Genomic DNA, 17,571 nt, shown 5'->3' with positions numbered 1-17,571 from the left:
CTCAGGGAAAAGGGAAGGGCCTGGAAGAAAAGGAAAAAGCAGCCTTGACTCTCAGGGGCCTCCTGTTGGGAGGGACAGCGCTCCTCTCCTCCATAATCCAAGGACGGCTTGCGATGTCCACTTGCCAGAGAGGAATTAAACGCGCCCCCCCCCCCCCCAGCCCCGGGTCTTACTCAGCGGATTCTCACCAGAGCACCCAGCAGTGTGTGCTGAATAAGTGGGAGCTTAGGAAAGGGTCTATGAAGAAGGGACAGATGCTTCCATGGGGACAGGCAGCCCGGGGCCCTCTGTGTCCCCTCCTTCCTCTCCTCCCCTGGCCAGTCCTCTCCCCCTCCCTCTGCCTCCAACACCTCCAGCTGGGGCCCAAGCTGGAGCTGCATCTGTCTGAGGCCCTGCTTCGGCTTCCTTTCCCAGAACTCGGGGGGCCCCAGGGAGGGGGCAGAAGGACCGGCCTGGAGGGAAGAGAAGGGAGAGCTGGAGGGAGGGTAAGCTGGAGCAGACAACGCTGGGGCCAGAACTGGGAGTTTCTGGGACGGCCCCAACTTCAAGCATTCTGTCCAATTATCTGACCACAGGCCAGAACTTGTGGGCTGATTTTTATTTTAGGAAAAAGGGTGAAATGAAGTCATGGGTGGGATGGCGAGGAAAGAACACAGTGCTGTCTCTTGGTTTGGGGGTAGCCCCCTGTCCACCCCAAGGAGCTCAGTCTAGGAGGGGCCGAGGACGATGATACGATGATGACTGAGGCCATCACTTCTAAGGGCTTATGACCTCCTTAGCACACAGCAGGCTGTGTGTGTTGTCTCATGAGCCGAGTGCAGCATGTGGGCTCTGAAGCCTTGGCCCCTGACTCCGTGAAACCATTCTGTGCCTCAGTTTCCCTGTCTATAAAGGTATAACAGTGCCTCCCCCAGCTGGTGTTGCTCAGTGGTTGAGCATCGACACATAAACCAGGAGGTCGCCAGTTCACTTCTCGGTCAGGGCACATGCCCAGGTGGTGGGCTCAATTCTCAGTGTGGGGCATGCAGGAGGCAGCTGATCAATGATACTCTATCATCATTGATGTTTCTCTCTCTCTCCCCCCGCTCTCCCTTCCTCTCTGAAATCAATCAAAATATCTATATATATAAAAACCTAATATGCAAAATGTCCCCTGGGGAATTCGACCAACCAGGAGTTTGATCGCTTTCTATGATGTGCACTGACCACCAGGGGGTGGTGCGGAAGGAAGGAAGGCCTTGGCCAGCAGCCAGCAGCCACTAGGGACCCTATCCGTGCACAAATTTTGTGCACTGGGCCTCTATTATGTGTGTGTGTGTGTGTGTGTGTGTGTGTGTGTGTGTGTATGTATGTGTGTATATATATATTTATTTTTTATTTTTTATTTTTTTTAAATAGTGCCTTCCTCATAGACCTGTTTTGAGGACACAAAAAGCTCAGACTTGTCATGGGAGTATGCAATGAACATTAGCTATTGTTGAATATGACTCACCCATAAATAGGAATGAAATCTTGCCATTTGCAACAGTATGGATGGATCTAGAGGGTATTGTGCTAAATAACAGAGAAAGACAAATATCATATGACTCACTTATGTGTAAAATCTAAAAAAAACAAAATAAAACAGAAACACGCTTATAGATACAGAGAACAAATCGATGGTTGCCAATTGGAAAGGGGGTATGGGGTGAGTGAAAAAGGGAAAGGAATTAAGATGTACAAACTGCCAGATATGAAAAACAGTCACGGAGATGTAAAATACAGCACAGGGAATATAGTCAGTAATACCGTAATAGCTACATATGGTGTCAGATGGATACTAAACTTATCAGGGTAATAGTCTAACTTATCTGTAAGTTATATAAACGTCTAATCTCTATGTTACACACTTGAAACTAATATAATATTGTATATCAACTGTAGTTGAAAAATAAAAAAAAATCATTATAATTGTTAAACCTTATAATAACCCAGTGAGGTAAGGGCTATATTATGCCGACTTTACAGATGAGAAACTCAGGGAAGTAGCTAGGACTCAAATCAGAGTGATTTCTCTAAGTACAGCCTCTCTTGACCAATTCATGAGCAAAAGCACAGATTAGTGGTTATGTGCACAAACTTTATAGTCAAATGGCCGAGTCAGACTTCCAGCTCAGCCACTGACCAGTTGTGTAAATGCAAGCGAGCTGCTTAACCCTCAGTGCCTTCATTTGCTCATCTATAAAATGGGTGTCCTGCCTCACAAGGTTGTTGGGGAGAGTACATGAGTTACCTCATGCTTGGAACTACTAGTTATGGCCTCTTTCTCTGGCCCTGCCCTCCACGTTGTCCTGTGGCCACAGGGGTTACAAATGCACTCTATCCCCTGCTCACCCTGGGCTCTGCCTGCTGGGTCCCTGGGGCCCCAGGGGCTCTGTGCCTTCCTAAGGGTCTGGGTAGCAACAAGCAGATCTGAGTCAACAAACAGGCACCAAGCAACACTTCTCCTCCCCCTCCTTCCTACAAACCCCCCCCCCCCCCCCCACTTAGGCGTGGCTGTCCAGGGGGAATTTCTGCCAGGGTAGGAGAACTGGTCAGACCACTGAGGACAAATAGTTTCAGAGAGGTATGGCTTTTGAGGCCCCTTAAAGGAGATAACACGGGCGTCATGCCTTTGAAGGGTCCGAAAAGCCATACCACACTAGGTACCCCGCCATGCCCATGAGGCTGCTGGCCTTGTCTATTGCACCCACATATGGATTTTTCTGGTTCAAGGGCAAAAGAAGGTCAAGGAAGGGGAAAGAGAAAGTGTCGGGGGAGGGAATCCGTAACCTGCGGAAGAGAGCCTACCCTAGGGGCAGAGGCCTGCCCGGTCTAGCCTGAGCCCAGAGGAGACCTAAGAGGTATTTTATGGGTCAAAAGTCTGTGCCTGGGTATGTAGATAGCTGGGGATGGGGTGGCCGAGAGGCCCCACCCAGCCAGATGGCGGCGGAAGGACCAGGTGGAGCTCTTCGCCCAGTCCAGCTGCCTCTGGAGCGACACACTGGGCAACAGCCCCACCTGGCGGACGGATGAGACACCAAGGGCCAGGGAGTGCGGAGGAGAGGAGGATGACAGGGAAGGGATGATGCGGGAGGTTTGGAGGTGGAAGGACTTTTAGGGTCTCCTCTGCGGCGGCAGCCCCTCCAAAGCATGTGCTCTAGACTCTCTTACAGGAGGGACTGACTTCTTCGGGAGGGAATTAGGCAATTACCAGTTAGAAAGTTCTTCTGCGTTTTAGAAATCTGCCTCCTCTGGTCCCCCTACCTGGGGGCTTCCACAGGCAACATTTCCAATGTTTGGACACAGCTATACGATCCCTCCTAAGCATTCTCCCCATTGGGCTCGGCCTTCAGAGTGTGACTTCAACCTTCACCCACTGTGTCTTTTTTTTTTTTCCGCTCAGTTGTTCTTCTTTAATATACTAACTCCCAAGGAATTTCTTCCAATTCTGTACCCAAGCCATCCTCTCCCCACACTGTCAGCATCATTTTCAAACACATCTTTGGGTTTCAGCCTCCCTGCTGTTCAGGGAGTGATATGTTGGGGAAGCGGATGCTCGGTGTGGGGGCTAAATGAGACATCGAGAGCCCAGGCTTTGAAATCAGAGACCACTGCTCACATCTGACCTCTGCCCCTACTGGCTGGGGGACCCTCGGGCCAGCTTCCTAGCCTTTCTGAGCCTGTTTTCCCATCTGTAAATTGGGAGTAGGGGTATTTACAACCTGAAGATGTGGGGAATGAGATTAGGCAGGCAAAAGATTTCGGACAGCTTCTGGCGCCATCACCGGCTCCTCAGTGGCCTGGTAACCACAGTCCTGAGGAATGCAGGGCTGCAGGGAGTGCTCGGGGAAGAGGAAGGTGAAAGGGCAGAGGGAGAAGAGGAGACTTTCTGGAGTCAGGCAGCCTTTCCCCAGCAGCATGAATCCCAGGCGAAAGCCCCAGAAAGGTTACCTCGTTCTGATACCATTTCCAGCCTGTCTCTGGCCACACCCTCCTGCGGAAATGGGGCAGGCCTCGACAGCTCTTTAAAACTCAGAGGGTTTAAAAGTTAAATATCTTTGAGGGCAAGAGAAACACACCAAAATAAACACATCTACCCGCTGGGCACTGAAAGGGAAACTTGGCAGGGGCCCCAGAACTTTCCCCACCCCAGCCCTCTCTAAACTTCCTCTTGTGGTTTCTGAAGAGTACAACCTGTTCTCTCTCCCCACTCGGAAGTGTGCCTGGCGCAGGGGGCTGGGGCACCCGAAGGTTCCCCTGCAGCCGCCTCTGAGGAGGAGGAAGGGGGGTATGAGCGGCAGAAGAGCAGCCTGGATGCCGGGACAGTTCTGAACGCCCACATTATCCTTACCTGTTACCATCCCCCAACACACACCGCTCTCTCAAAGATACATGGGGGGGATAGCGGGGATGGGGTGGGGGGGGGAGGGGTGGGGGGGTGGACTGACTACAGGCAGAGAACACAGTCTCCGGGCGTCCCCAGATCTGTGCAGAGGGCTCTTGTGAGCAACCTAGTTTCAGAAAGGTAATGGGAAAATGGCTGGAATCCATGGAACCGCTGTCCTGTGGCCTGGATTTTATAAGGGCCACTGTCCCAGCCCGCCTAGAAGTGTGGGGTCAGATCCACCAAGGCAGCTTTGGGATGCAGCAGCTGTGGGGAGGAGGTGAGCATCCTAAATACTGCTTCCATGCCCTGACCAGTTTGGCTCAGTGGATAGTGCAGGGGTGGGCAAACTTTTTGACTCGCGGGCCACAATGGGTTCTTAAACTGGACCGGAGGGCCGGAACAAAAGCATGGATGGAGTGTTTGTGTGAACTAATATAAATTCAAAGTAAACATCATTACATAAAAGGGTACGGTCTTTTATTTCAATAGTTTTATTCATTTCAAACGGGCCGAATCCGGCCCGCGGGCCGTAGTTTGCCCACGGCTGGGCTAGAGCATCGGCCTGCGGTCTGAAGGGTCCCAGGTTCAATTCCAGTCAGGGGCATGTACCTTGGTTGCGGGCATATCCCCAGTATGGGGTGTGCAGGAGGCAGCTGATGGATGTTTCTCTCTCATGGATGGTTCTAACTCTCTATCCCTCTCCCTTCCTCTCTGTAAAAAATCAATAAAATATATTAAAAAAAAAAAAAAAAAGACTGCTTCCACTCCTTGACCGGCTTCCTTAGTCAGCTACCAATAAGGGTGTTCCTTCTGGAATCTAGAATGTGAGGGTCTCTGCTATTCTTTCTTTTTTAAAAAAATATATTTTTTATTGATTTCAGAGAGGAAGGGAGAGGGAGAGAGAGCTAGAAACATCCATGATGAGAGAGAATCATTGATCGGCTGCCTCCTGCACGCCCCCTACTGGGGATCAAGGCTGCAACCTGGGCATGTGCCCTTGACTGGAATCGAACCCGGAATCGAACTCTTCAGTCTGCAGGCCAACGCTCTATCCACTGAGCCAAACCAGCTGGGCTCTCTGCTATTCTTAAAGATTCCCAACAAAAGAGGTGTCTTGGTTTCCCACCTCCCAGATTCTGGCACATGATATCCATATTGAGTTATTTCTTACATCAAACCCTGGTCTTTTCCTCTTGGTGACTAAGGCTGAGGGAACACACACACACACACACACACACACACACACACACACGGCCATTAGGACAGGATGCAGGATGCCAGCTCTGTGCAGTCACCCCAACCCTACCAACCCTACTCTAGACCTGCTGGGGCTCTCTGTAAAGGTATCAGCACACATGCTCAGCTAACAGATTAATCTCCTCTGTATCACCCACGGTTCAGGGCCATGGAGTCCCTTCTGGACACTCCTAGACCCCTGGCTCCAGTGCACACTCTGTGGTCAGTCAAGGAGGCAGGTTTGCCTACTGGTTAAGAACAGGGCCTTCCCAGTCAAAGGTCCTAGGTTTAAATCCCAGCCCTGCCATTTCCTTCTGGGGTCCTCTTTAGGAATATTACTTCTTTCCTCTTTGCCTGAGTCTCCTCCAAGTACTTAACCTCATAGGACTGTTTGGAGAATTATATAAGACGTTCCACCTAAGACATTTAGAAGAGTACCTGACAGAGCTATGTAAGTGTGAGCTAGTATTCTGAACCCTTGGGGGAAGGAAAACAGGAGAGAGAAGGTGTTTGGGACCATGGAGGTCATGGTCTCAAGGACTGGGCTTAACCTGGGATCCAGCTGGAAGTCTCAGAGATGCTTTTGATTCTGAAGGCCAGGAGGGTGGATGCTCTGACTTGTTTATCACTAAGTCCTCAACATCCAGCCTAACAGACAGAGTAGGGCCACAGCAGACAAGTGTTGAATGGATTCGGAAATTGTCAGTCATCTCCCAAAGGAGCCTGGGAATTGAAAGAGCAGAAATGCGAAGGAGAGCCGGTTCTCTTCACTCAAAGAGAATTGGGGTGAGGGGCATAAAGCAAGGATTTGTTAAAGGAAACAGTCCTAGAGTCCAGGGCTGAGGAATGGATGCCCCAAGATTGTGTGGATTGTCACGTAACCCCCAGATGAACCCTCCCAGCTGTGCGAAGCTAAGAAGCTCTGGGTTTGGGGGGACCAGCCCTCTCCCTGAATTCATCCTGTTTATAACCACCTCTTTTTCACACCTAGATAGGGGGTTAAATCTGGGTCCCCATTATCCCAATGCTCAACACCACAATCAGAGTTCAGTACAACTCTGTGGAATGAATAAGTGCCGAAAAGACTGTCCATTTCTCCTCTCAGAACCCAACTCTGATGTCCTCTTCTCTCTGAAGCCTTCCCAGCCACCCAGCTTGATGCCTTCTCGCTGTTGTTCATGACCCACACTAACTGTAGGTGAGTAACACCACTGCACTCTCAGAATCCAATACAATCCCAGACACATAGTAGGTGATCAATCAATGTTTGGAAACGAATACATTCATGTTCCCTTAGTAACAGCAACCGCTCTCTTCAGTTATTCCTCCTGACACAGAAGAGGCTGAGGCCGTGGTTTGTGTACCCATCAGACGCTAGAGGATGAGCACTGAGGGTTCTTCCTCCCAGTCCTGTCCTCTGGCTTCCTCCCTCAGCCCTGGCTGGCAGGAGGACCCCGAGGCCGCCTGCCCACACTGGTTCTGCCCTCCTACTCGCCTCCCACCTCTATCTCTGATTATGAAGAACAACAGCCCACTGGGCTTCCAGATCAGCGTGGAAGGGGGCTGTGTGGACAGACAGGGCACTGGAGGGGGGGCGGGGCTTCTCTGCCTTCCACTAAGAAAGTGAGCCGAACTCTGGGGGACAACCAGGAGGTGACAATAGCACGGTGACCTCCTCAACCCACCCACCTCCCACCCCCGGCTCCGGGAGTCCAGCCTGAGCTTGGAGATCCCAGCAACGGGGGGTGCTGAACCCCCATTATCTTGGCTTCTCCAGCCTTCAAGCCTACCTCCTTGGCAGGTGAGCCCCCCGGAGCATCTGTTGTGGACGAAGACACTCTCCCGCAGCCTCCGGCTTCAGTCTCGGGGAGTTGAGGGATGGGGTCGCAGCCTTCAGCCGCGGGGAGGGGCGAGAACCACTCGCTCCGGAGCCCAAATAAAATGAGTCTCCGCCCCCGCAGGCGCGGCGTGTTTACAAAGTCCTAGCAGAGCCGCTGATCGCGAGTTGAAAGCTGGGCAGGAAGTGGGGGAGAGGGGGCGGGGGAGATCAAGGGGGCTGGGTGCTCTGCGCAGCTAAGGTTAGGGCCTGAGACCTCGTCCGTGTGCCCGGGGTGAGGGGGTGGCGGCGACCCCCAGGCTCAGGTGCGTGTGGTCGGGAAGGTGCGTTTCCAGACTTCTGCCTTCAGGGCATTCGCCACTCAATCACGTGCTACCCTGGGAATAAACAACAACGGTAGGCGAGGTTCCTTGACCTCTGACTCTACGTCTAGCACCGCGATAGACCCTGTTTGCATTCCCTTGTTCCCTCCCCTCCCCCCGCTATCAATCACACCCGTTTCACAAAAGAGGAAAAGAGGAAACTGAGGCACAGTGAGGTTCGGGCATGTGCCCGTGGTCCCACAGCTAGCGACATTAGAATTCAAACCCAGCGTCTGCGTCCTGCCAGGCACCTGCAAACGGAGAAGAATAAGGCGCGATGCGGGCCCCGCAAGAACCCCCATCCGGAGGGGCTGGGGAGCAAGCGCACAGAAAACCCACAGGCACCGCCGACCCTGGGAGTGAGGCGGGCAAGGGACAGAGCCCCCTGCTTTCTGCGCCTCCCGGCTGGCCCGGCAACTACCGGCGGATTGAGGACAGCAGAGTGCAATGGAAGACCTGGACTAGGCTGCAAGTGGGCCATTGGCGGGCCGTAGACCCGCAGCACAGCATTAAATTTCCCCAAATTTCCCGCTGCAGAAGAATCACCTGGAGAGGTTAACAACACGTAGTCTCGGGCCCCTCCCGCAGACAGTGAGTCACTGGCACTGGGCGGGACCTAGCCAGGTGTTGCTAACAGCCACGTATGGGGCGTTCCAGGGGTGTGCTCTTTATGAGAAACGATTTCATGGGGAAAGAGGTGTGCAAGCGAGGGCGCATTTTCCGGGCCAATTTCGAGGCTCACAGCAACCCATCGCTCAGTGTAGGTCACGTGAGCCGGGTCATCAGAAACCTTCTCTCCCCGCCCTCCCCCTCCCCCTCCCCAACTTTGGTTGGGCTTTGGAAAACCCAGAGGTGGGAGCACCGCCCCGCCCCTCCCCGCCGGACGACTACAAATCCCATCCTGCCCTGCGCGCGCGCACGTTACGCCAGAGCAAGATGGCCGACACGATGGCCACTGCGGGGGCTGGCAGCTCCGGAACGGTAAGGGCGGGAGGCGCGGGGTTGAAGCTGGGAGAGTCGGGGCATTCTGCAGCTTTCCCCTGTCCGGGGCAACAGGCTCATTCCCAGACATCCAGACCCATCAAGAGCTCCGTATGGAGGAGGGTTTTTCAGGCCATACCTGCCCTCCCTCTTTGGGACTTGGCGGCGGCCTCCGGAGTTGGTGGACCCGTGTGCTGATTGGCTCGTTTCGGGGTTGGGAACCCGGAATACCTCCTAATTGGTCCGAAGAGGCCGTTTCCGCCTTCTTATTGGCTAGCCAAAGTTGGGAGGGATTCCTGTTTCAAAATATTATCTTTCCTACTTTCCGGTGCTGTTATCCTTTGCCCTCCTCTCCTCAGCACCATGTGTTATTATTTTAATTTCCCTTGTTAGTGAAGTGGTGTGCAGATGGGAGGAACAAGAGAGATGGGTTTTTTTTTTTCTGAGCGTTAGAAATAAATTCAGTCTCATCATACGTGTTTCTTCAGCTGTAGAGCCTCATAATCTGCTAAAACAGAAAGTAAGAAACAGCCACTTGTGTTAATAGAAGTTTACGTTTTAGGGAAGCAGAAAGGCTGTCTCCGTATTTAGAGCCCCTTGGCTGCTCAGTTATTACTTACTTGGCTATCACATTTTGTTAAGCACTGGTAAGTAAGTATTTAGCAAATGAATGTGTGCTCGCCATGACGATGTGTGAACTATGCGATTGCATCCTTGTTTCGTGGATGAAAATCTTCTCTCTTTCTGGGCTGCTGATTCACAGAGATCGGGAGGTAAACAGTCCACTAACCCTGCTGACAATTACCATCTGGCCCGGAGGCGAACCCTGCAAGTGGTGGTGAGCTCCTTGCTGACGGAGGCAGGGTTTGAGAGTGCTGAGAAAGCGTCCGTGGAAACATTGACAGAGATGCTACAGAGCTGTAAGTATCAGGAACAACAGGCCTTCTTCAGGTCAACCACACATCAGTGCCGTGTCCTGCACTGTGATCGTGTTAGAGAGAATTTAAGAAAAAGAACATAGTCAAGTGACTTACAGGTTTTAGAATCAGGTAGACCTGGGTGTAAGTCATCACTCTACCACTTAATAGTTGGGGCAAGTTGCTAGGCCTCCTGACTCTTAATTTCCTTATTTGTGAAGTGGAATAATAATTTGCACCTCATGGAATTGTGAGTATAAGTGAGACACATATGTAAATCATTCGATGCTGGGAACATTGTAAGCTCTTGATGACTTGCAGGTGCTACTATTGCTGTTTCTGTTCTGTACTCAACTTATAATTTTATTGGAGAGTTAGGATTAATTTCTACAAAATAGATGCCACCACCTAATATAATAAAATGCTGTATTATATACAAAGATACAAAGGGTAAGGGTGAATACGTTTTATAGAATGGGGAAAAAAAAACACTTTTAAAAGGAAATGCCTTGAGTCCTGGCTGGTTTGGCTCAGTAGATAGAGAGTCAGCCTGCTGATTGAAAGGTCCCGAGTTCAGTTCTGATCAAGGACACATGCCAGAATTGTGGGCTCCATCCCTAGTGGGGGGCATACAAGAGGCAGCAGATCAATGATTTTCTCTCCCTCTCCCTTCCTCTCTGAAATCAATAAAAATATATTTTTTTAAAAAGTAAATGCCTGAAGATTTAGAATGGTCTCATACTGCCTTTTCTGCATATACAATGTATTTCCCTATTTGGGCCTTTTTGGGGACTAGGATGGGATGAGGGATGGGGGTACCAACACCTATGGATGACAGTGAGAGAATGGTTTAGGCAGAGGGAGAAATAGAATAAATTGAACTGCAGTGCAGGCCAAACAAAAATTTGGCCACTGCAGCGGTGAGCTCTAGGATGATAATTGCCCATCAGGTATTCCACATCCGGCGGAAAAGGGCCCTGCCTTTATATTTTGGTCTTGATCAGTCACTAGATGTGGACTGCCCCAGGAAGGGCAAGTTCGAGGTGAGATGGCTCTCTGACATTTGGAACTTTTACATACCAAATGTTTTCCTAAAGCAGTGATCTTGGACTTTTTTTAATCTTACAACCTCTGTGGACTCTTAAATATTGAGGACCCTGTGGAGGTGTGTATAAGTGGGATGGAGATATAAATATAAATATATATGTGTATATATTTTGCCACATTAGAAAGTAAAACAGAAAATTTTAAAACATGAGAGTGAACAAGCATATGATCCATTATCCATCAGAGCCATGATGTCATCCCAGGTCAGATAGCCTCTGGAAAACTGCCTGAGAGAATGAGTAGAAAAATAAAACAATGTCTTAATTCGATTATGAGCCCTAGCTGGTTTGGCTCAATGGATAGAGCATTGCCCTGCAGACTGAAGGGTCCTGGGTTTGATTCCAGTCAAGGGCACATGCCGGGGTTGTGGGCTCAATCCCCAGTAGGGGGCGTGCAGGAGGCAGCCAATCAACGATTCCCTCTCGGCATTGATGTTTCTAGCTCTCTCTCCCTCTCCCTTCCTCTCTGAAATCAATAAAAATATATTTTTTAAAAAATTGAATATGAAAACACTTTGGACCTGTGGACTTTGGAAAGGTTTATAGGGTCGCCTAGGGATTCCCAGACCACGCTTTGAGAACTTTTGTCCGAAAGGAATGGACTAATAGTAGTTCCCATTAGATTCCCCCCCAGTAAACAGATGCTGCCCACCATTTTCCTGTGTAAAGGCTGGTATTAGTGGCTTGCTCAGGGTAGCATGGCAAGTTGGTGATAGGTTTTCAGTTAGACACCATTCCCAACTTGCTTTTATCTTCTGAACCTTTTTGGATCCCTTACATCTGATGAATTCTGTGGACCATTCCCGGAAATGTGTGTGTGTGTGTGTGTGTGTGTGTGTGTGTGTGTGTGTGTGTAAAATTGAGCACAATTTCAGGTTTCATGGAACCTCCCATCCCTTTGAAGCCCGTTCATGGAGTCCGCTTCATACCTTCCCCTTTCTCAGAAGGACTAAAGCATGACTGTTAAACAGAGGTTCAGCTTTAGACAGACAACACAGACAACAAGACCCTTTTTTTGGTTGCACAATATACATAAAAATTTATTATTTTAACCATTTTTAAGTGTACAATTCAGTGACAGTAAATATATTCACAATGTTGTACAACCATCAACACTATTCATTTCCAGAACTTTTTCATTATTCCAAACAGAAACTCTAAACCTATAAGTGATAACTCCTTAATCACCTCTTCCCCCTGCCCCTGGTAACTTCTAAGCTACTTTTTGGCTCTATGGATTTTTTTTTCTGTCATATAAGTAGAATCTTAAAACATTTGCCTTTTTGTGTCTGGTTCAGTTCACTTAGCATAATGTTTTCAAGGTTCATCTTTGTAGCATGGATCAGTACTTCCTTTCTTTTTAAATTTATTTAAGGTTTTGTTGATTTGAAAGAGAGAGAGAGAGAGAGAGAGAGAGAGAGAGAGAGAGAGAAACATCTATCGGCCGCCTCCGTTATGCAACATAGGCATGTGCCCTGACAGGAAATCGAACTGGTGACCTTTTGGTCACAGAACAACACTCTACCAACTGAGCCACACCAGCCAGGGCTACTTCATTCCTTTCTTATGGCTAAATACTAATCTTTGTATGGATCGACCACATTTTGTTCATCCATTCATTTTTTTTTTTTAAATAAGGTTTATTATTATTTTTAACTTTCATCCATTCATCTTTTGATGACACTTGGGTTGTTTCCACCTTAAGGCTATTGTGAATAATGCCACTATGGACATAAGTATCTATTTATGTTCCTGCTTACAATTTGCTTGGGAATATACCCAGGAGTCAAGTTGCTGGCTCATATGTTAATCCTTTGCTTACCTTTTAGGGAACTGAGAATAAGACTTTATGCCTTTGATTCTTTCCCAGACATTTCGGAAATTGGGAGAAGTGCCAAGTCTTACTGTGAGCACACAGCCAGGACCCAGCCCACGCTGTCAGATATTGTGGTCACTCTTGTTGAGATGGGTGAGTGCACGTTTCCAACTCTTCAGTGCAGCTGAGTTGGAGTTATGGGAGAGAGAGTGAGGAGTGAGCTACATCTGCTGAGTGTTTTTAATTCCCTTATGATTCTTCTGGTCGGTTTTTAGCTCGAGGGGGTTACCAACTGAGGGTTCCTCTGAACCCGTTTAAGAGACCTCCTAACTCCCTGGTGGGCATCTGCTGGAGCTTTTCAGTGGCAGCAAAATGCTTGAGTGGGGAGTTTAAGCTATTTCAGCACAATGTTCCTCTCCCAAGTTCAGTATCTGTTGGTCTGGGCAGCAGTGACTTTTGTTTTCCTGTTTCTTAGGGTTCAACGTGGACACTCTCCCTGCTTATGCAAAACGGTCCCAGAGGATGGTCATTACTGCCCGTAAGTGCCTTTGAACTGAGGTCCTCAGTACGTTCTCAGTTGATGCTTGTGGAATGAATTAATTAAATAGGGCAGGGATCCGTTTGTTCAGCTGCTTCTTATTGCAGGCTTCCTTCCATCATTTGGGCTACCTGTAACATCACCTTTGTTTGGGCTAATGGGACTGGGATGTGACGTTCTGTCACCAGAAAGGAAAACCATCTGAGATGTTGCTGTGATTCTTGTGCTTTAGCCCTAGAAGGGCGATTGATGCTGCTTGAGAAATGCTAGTGCTCTAGTTCTTCCTTAGATCAAGAGTCAGTAAACTAAGGTCTGTGGGCCTAATGTGGCCCACCACCTGTTTTTGTAAATAAAGCTTTATTGGAACACAGCCATGTGTGCTTACCTTTGATTGCCTTGTGCTATCATGGCAGAGTTGAGCAGTTGTGGCAGACTGTATGGCTTGGAAAACCTAAAACATTTACTCTGTCTCTTCGTTTCTATCGAAGGCACAGTTAGACGACCTGTGCCTTAGATGGAAGCTGACTTCTATAAACTGAGCTGGGAGTAACCAGTGTGGGCTGGTAGGACCTGGGGAGACTTCACTTGATTTTTTCCCACCACTTTTTTTCTAGCTGACATCTTTTGAAGACCTTCCCTGTCAAGTAGCAGTGAAGGTGCCGTTTTTAGTCCCATGCTGTCCTTGGCGAACTGCATGACTTTGTTATCTGGGCTCTGTGAAAAGAGAGTTAACAGCTCATGTGACTCCTTGGCCACTCAGCAGCCTCAGTGTGCTCTTTTGTGATGTGAACGTTGTCACGGCAACCACTCACCTACCTAAGAAGCTTGCAGACAGACTGTTGTGGATGGGAATGTCACCCAAGGTCATTCAGCAGGGCTGGGCATGTGGGGGTGCCCTGAGGTCCTTAAGTCCGTCAAGGCCTTTTTAAAATAGAAGTACAAAGTATCCGTTGTTCAGAAAATTGAGATACAGCATTTACTTTGAGGAAAGGAGGGTTTGGGTAGAGACCCAAGTCCTTGGGTGGAAGAGTAACCAGTTGTGACTCTGTTGCAGCTCCAGTGACCAATCAGCCAGTGACCCCCAAAGCTCTCACTGCGGGGCAGAACCGACCCCACCCGCCGCACATCCCCAGCCATTTTCCCGAGTTCCCCGACCCCCACACCTACATCAAAACCCCGGTGAGTGTCGAGGAGATGACGGGGGCTATGACTGCTGCAAAATATTCAGTTTCTACTGATTGTTGGGTCAAAAGCTTATTGATGAAAGGTGGACTCAGAACTCAGAATGTCTTTTCTTATTAATAAACAATTTGGCACAGGGGAATTATGTCCTCCAGTTGGCTCACAAAAACATAGTTAACAAGAAATTGAAACCTGTCCCGCCAAAACGCGAAAGGCCCTACCACCTAGAGAGGAGGCGGGACGGGCACTCCAGAAAGTATTCACAGTAACTCTTGTTGCTTCGTGTGTGCTTTTCTGAGTTTTCCAAACTTTTCATAGAAAAGAGTTCTTTTTGAAACCAGGGGGAAACGATTATTTAAACCATACTTGGTGATAACATGAAATGAAAGTCAGCGTAACTTGAGTCCTGGGTCTGCATGAGCACAGATTGAGGTGTCTTCCATGGTTTAGATGTGTTCTCCTTCGCCAGAGGAGCAGTTTCGCCCGCCCGGGAAAGGGTGCGTGTGCAGAGGAGTCCCGGAGGCCCTCCCACACGCTTCCTTTGTCCCCGCCTCCACAGCACGTGCTGGTGCAAATATGGCATCATGCGGGCAAGTGGGCGGGTGGGGCGTGTCCTCCAGACATTCCTCCACACCTCAGGGTACTGGGGGAAGGAATAGGTAGTCAGCCACCCTTGCACTACAGCTGCTGGCCTTGACCTGCGATCTCTGTGTTAGTGTCCCAGAGCTGCCGTAACAAAATGCCATATACTAGGGGGCTTAGAACAACAGAAATGTATTGCCTTACAGCAGTGATGGCGAACCTATGACGTGCGTGTCAGAGGTGACACGCAAACTCATTTTTTTGGTTGATTTTTCTTTGTTAAATGGCATTTAAATATATAAAATAAATATCAAAAATATAAGTCTTTTTTTACTATGGTTGCAAATGTAAAAAATTTCTATATGTGACACGGCACCAGAGTTAAGTTAGGGTTTTTCAAAATGCTGACACGCCGAGCTCAAAAGGTTCGCCATCACTGCCTTACAGTCTAGAGGGCACGTGGCCGGATTCAAGATGTTGCCAGGGCCATGCTCTCTCTGAAACCTGTAGGAGAAGCCTTCTTGCCTTCCCTAGCTTCTGGTGGTTTGTGGGCACTCCTGGCTTGTAGACGCAGGACTGCAGTCCTCTGTTACCTCTGTGTGTCTGCACGTGGCCGTTTTCTTGCAAGGGCACTAGTTGTGTTGGAACAGAGTCCCACTCTTCTCTTGTATGACCTCTTTTTAACTCATCACCTCTGCAATGACCCTCTTTCCAAATGAGGTCATATGCTGAGATACTGGGGGTTAGGACTTCAACATACATATTTTTTTTTAGGGGACACAATTCAGAAGAGGTTGGGCCCAATCTCAGGGTGGTATGGCCATACACTTCAACCCATCAGTCTCTAACTCTTTTATAGTGTATTTCTGACAGTAAAAATATTAAGTACATACTTCAATAAACATTCATGCTGACTTACATGAATATTATAATGTACTAGAGGCCAGTGCATGAAATTCGTGCATGGGAGGGGTGTGTCCCCCTCAGCCCGGCCTGCGCCCTCTCACAATCGGGACCCAGCGGGTAGGGTCCTTAGGCCTGGCCGGTGAGCAGGGCCTATTGGGGCTTTTCTTCCCCTGGCTGCCAGCAGCTGGCCCCACCCCCACTGCTGCCACTGCTTATCATCTGCAGCGCTGCCCCCCCCCCTCCCTCGCCACCCCCCTTCCACCAGGTGCCTCCTTCTGTGGGCGACAGGCATGGGGTGCGAGCACTTGGCTGGCCTGGGCCTCCTTCTGCGGGGCGATCGCTGGCTAGCCCCGCACACCTGCCACAACATCGCTGGCTGGTGGCCTGGGTCTCCCTCTGTGGGGCGATTGATAGTGGGGCTTCATGATCAATGGCTCCGCAGAGGGAGGCCCCGCCCACCTGGCCAGGGCTCCCAGAGCATTCTGCTGTTCTGTCGTTCAGTTGATTTGCATATTATGCTTTTATTATTATAGATGACTCCACCAAAATAATGGGCATTATAGACAATCTGACCCTTATTAAAGGGTCAGGAAACCTTTGTGCTCCTTTTTAATGGCAGCACCTGATGGCCTCTGCCTTTTAGGTTTTGAAGTCTTGGTGGAATACTTGGTGGAATAGTAGGTTAGAGGTCTTATTCTAAGATCAGCTTATTTTAAAACTTCAGCAGCTCTCATAGTTGAAAAAGATACATTACAAAGGTATGTAGCCTTGTCGGCTCCACTTAATCACAAATGAATTTGCATCTTCTAATTATTGGAAGAATTTTGTTTAAAATTTTCTATTCAATTTCCAACTTTTTGAATCTCAAACAGTGCTCTCTCTCTTTTTTATTTAAATATATTTTTATTGATTTCAGAGAGGAAGGGCGAGGGAGAGAGAGAGATAAAAAAAAATAAATGATGAGAGAGAGAGAATCATTGATCGGTTGCCTCCTGCATGGCCTCACTGGGGACCAAGCCCGCAACCCAGGCATGTGACTGGGAATTGAACCATGACCTCCAGGTTCATAGGTTGATGCTCAACCACCGAGCCACGCCAGCCTGGCTCAAATAGTTCTCTTAAAAATGATGGGAAGGTCTTACATTTTTAATGTTTGTAACAAGTATGTTCAAAATCCAGTCAAATTCTTCATTTTGGGATGATTTTAAACATCAGAAAATCTTGTTTCTATGTTTAAGTGTGGATATGGAAACCATGCAGGACATACCCTTGAATTAACATTGACAACAGTGGAAACGTGTTTAAGCACCGCCTTCAAAAATCCCATCTCTGTGCCACAAAGAGTAGTTAATTACTTTTTTGGTCATTGCTACAATGTCACCTATACCATCACAATTTAAAATGTTTTGGCCCTAGCTGGTTTGGCTCAGTGAATAGAGCGTTAGCCTGCTGACTGAAGGATCCCAGGTTCGATTCCGGTCAAGGGCACATGCCCAGGTTGCGGACTCGATCCCCAGTAGGGGCGTGCAGGAGGCAGCCGGTCATTGATTCTCTCTCATCATTGATGTTTCTATCTCTCTGTCCCTCTCTGAAATCAATAAAAATATATTAAAAAAATAAAAATAAGTAAAAGGATATAGAAACAGCTAAGCTGGGCCTCAGGGAGGACAGAATGACCCGTTGGGATTACTCTATAGTGT

The 17,571-nt window shown here is 48.8% G+C and overlaps 2 protein-coding genes across 7 annotated transcripts in view; one reads left to right on the top strand and one right to left on the bottom strand.

Annotated features, from left to right (window-relative positions):
• The window catches only part of CCND3 (cyclin D3), a 91,288-nt gene extending 83,619 nt beyond the window's left edge, over positions 1 to 7,669 (bottom strand). Inside the window, exon 1 of the mRNA XM_036317634.1 lies at positions 7,435 to 7,669. The gene's annotated coding sequence lies outside the window, so the exon portion shown is untranslated. The remainder of the gene's footprint in view (positions 1 to 7,434) is intronic.
• A 32-nt stretch (positions 7,670 to 7,701) lies between these two features.
• The window catches only part of TAF8 (TATA-box binding protein associated factor 8), a 28,053-nt gene continuing 18,183 nt past the window's right edge, over positions 7,702 to 17,571 (top strand). For 2 of the 6 annotated variants that reach the window (XM_036317630.1, XM_036317628.1), the window contains exons 1-5: positions 7,705 to 8,824; positions 9,588 to 9,744; positions 12,718 to 12,816; positions 13,139 to 13,201; positions 14,256 to 14,380. In XM_036317630.1, coding sequence (XP_036173523.1) covers positions 8,780 to 8,824; positions 9,588 to 9,744; positions 12,718 to 12,816; positions 13,139 to 13,201; positions 14,256 to 14,380 — 489 coding nt within the window. In that variant the 5' untranslated portion in view covers positions 7,705 to 8,779. Of the gene's footprint in view, positions 8,825 to 9,302; positions 9,472 to 9,587; positions 9,745 to 12,717; positions 12,817 to 13,138; positions 13,202 to 14,255; positions 14,381 to 17,571 lie in introns of those variants that run through there. The other 4 variants (XM_036317626.1, XM_036317627.1, XM_036317631.1 and 1 more) reach the window with 3 other exon arrangements.

The sequence above is a fragment of the Myotis myotis genome, unplaced genomic scaffold (genome assembly GCF_014108235.1).
Source record: "Myotis myotis isolate mMyoMyo1 unplaced genomic scaffold, mMyoMyo1.p scaffold_m19_p_7, whole genome shotgun sequence".
Classification (NCBI taxonomy): domain Eukaryota; kingdom Metazoa; phylum Chordata; class Mammalia; order Chiroptera; family Vespertilionidae; genus Myotis; species Myotis myotis.
Note: the sequence above shows the minus strand (reverse complement) of the source record. Positions and strands in the feature narration are given on the sequence as shown.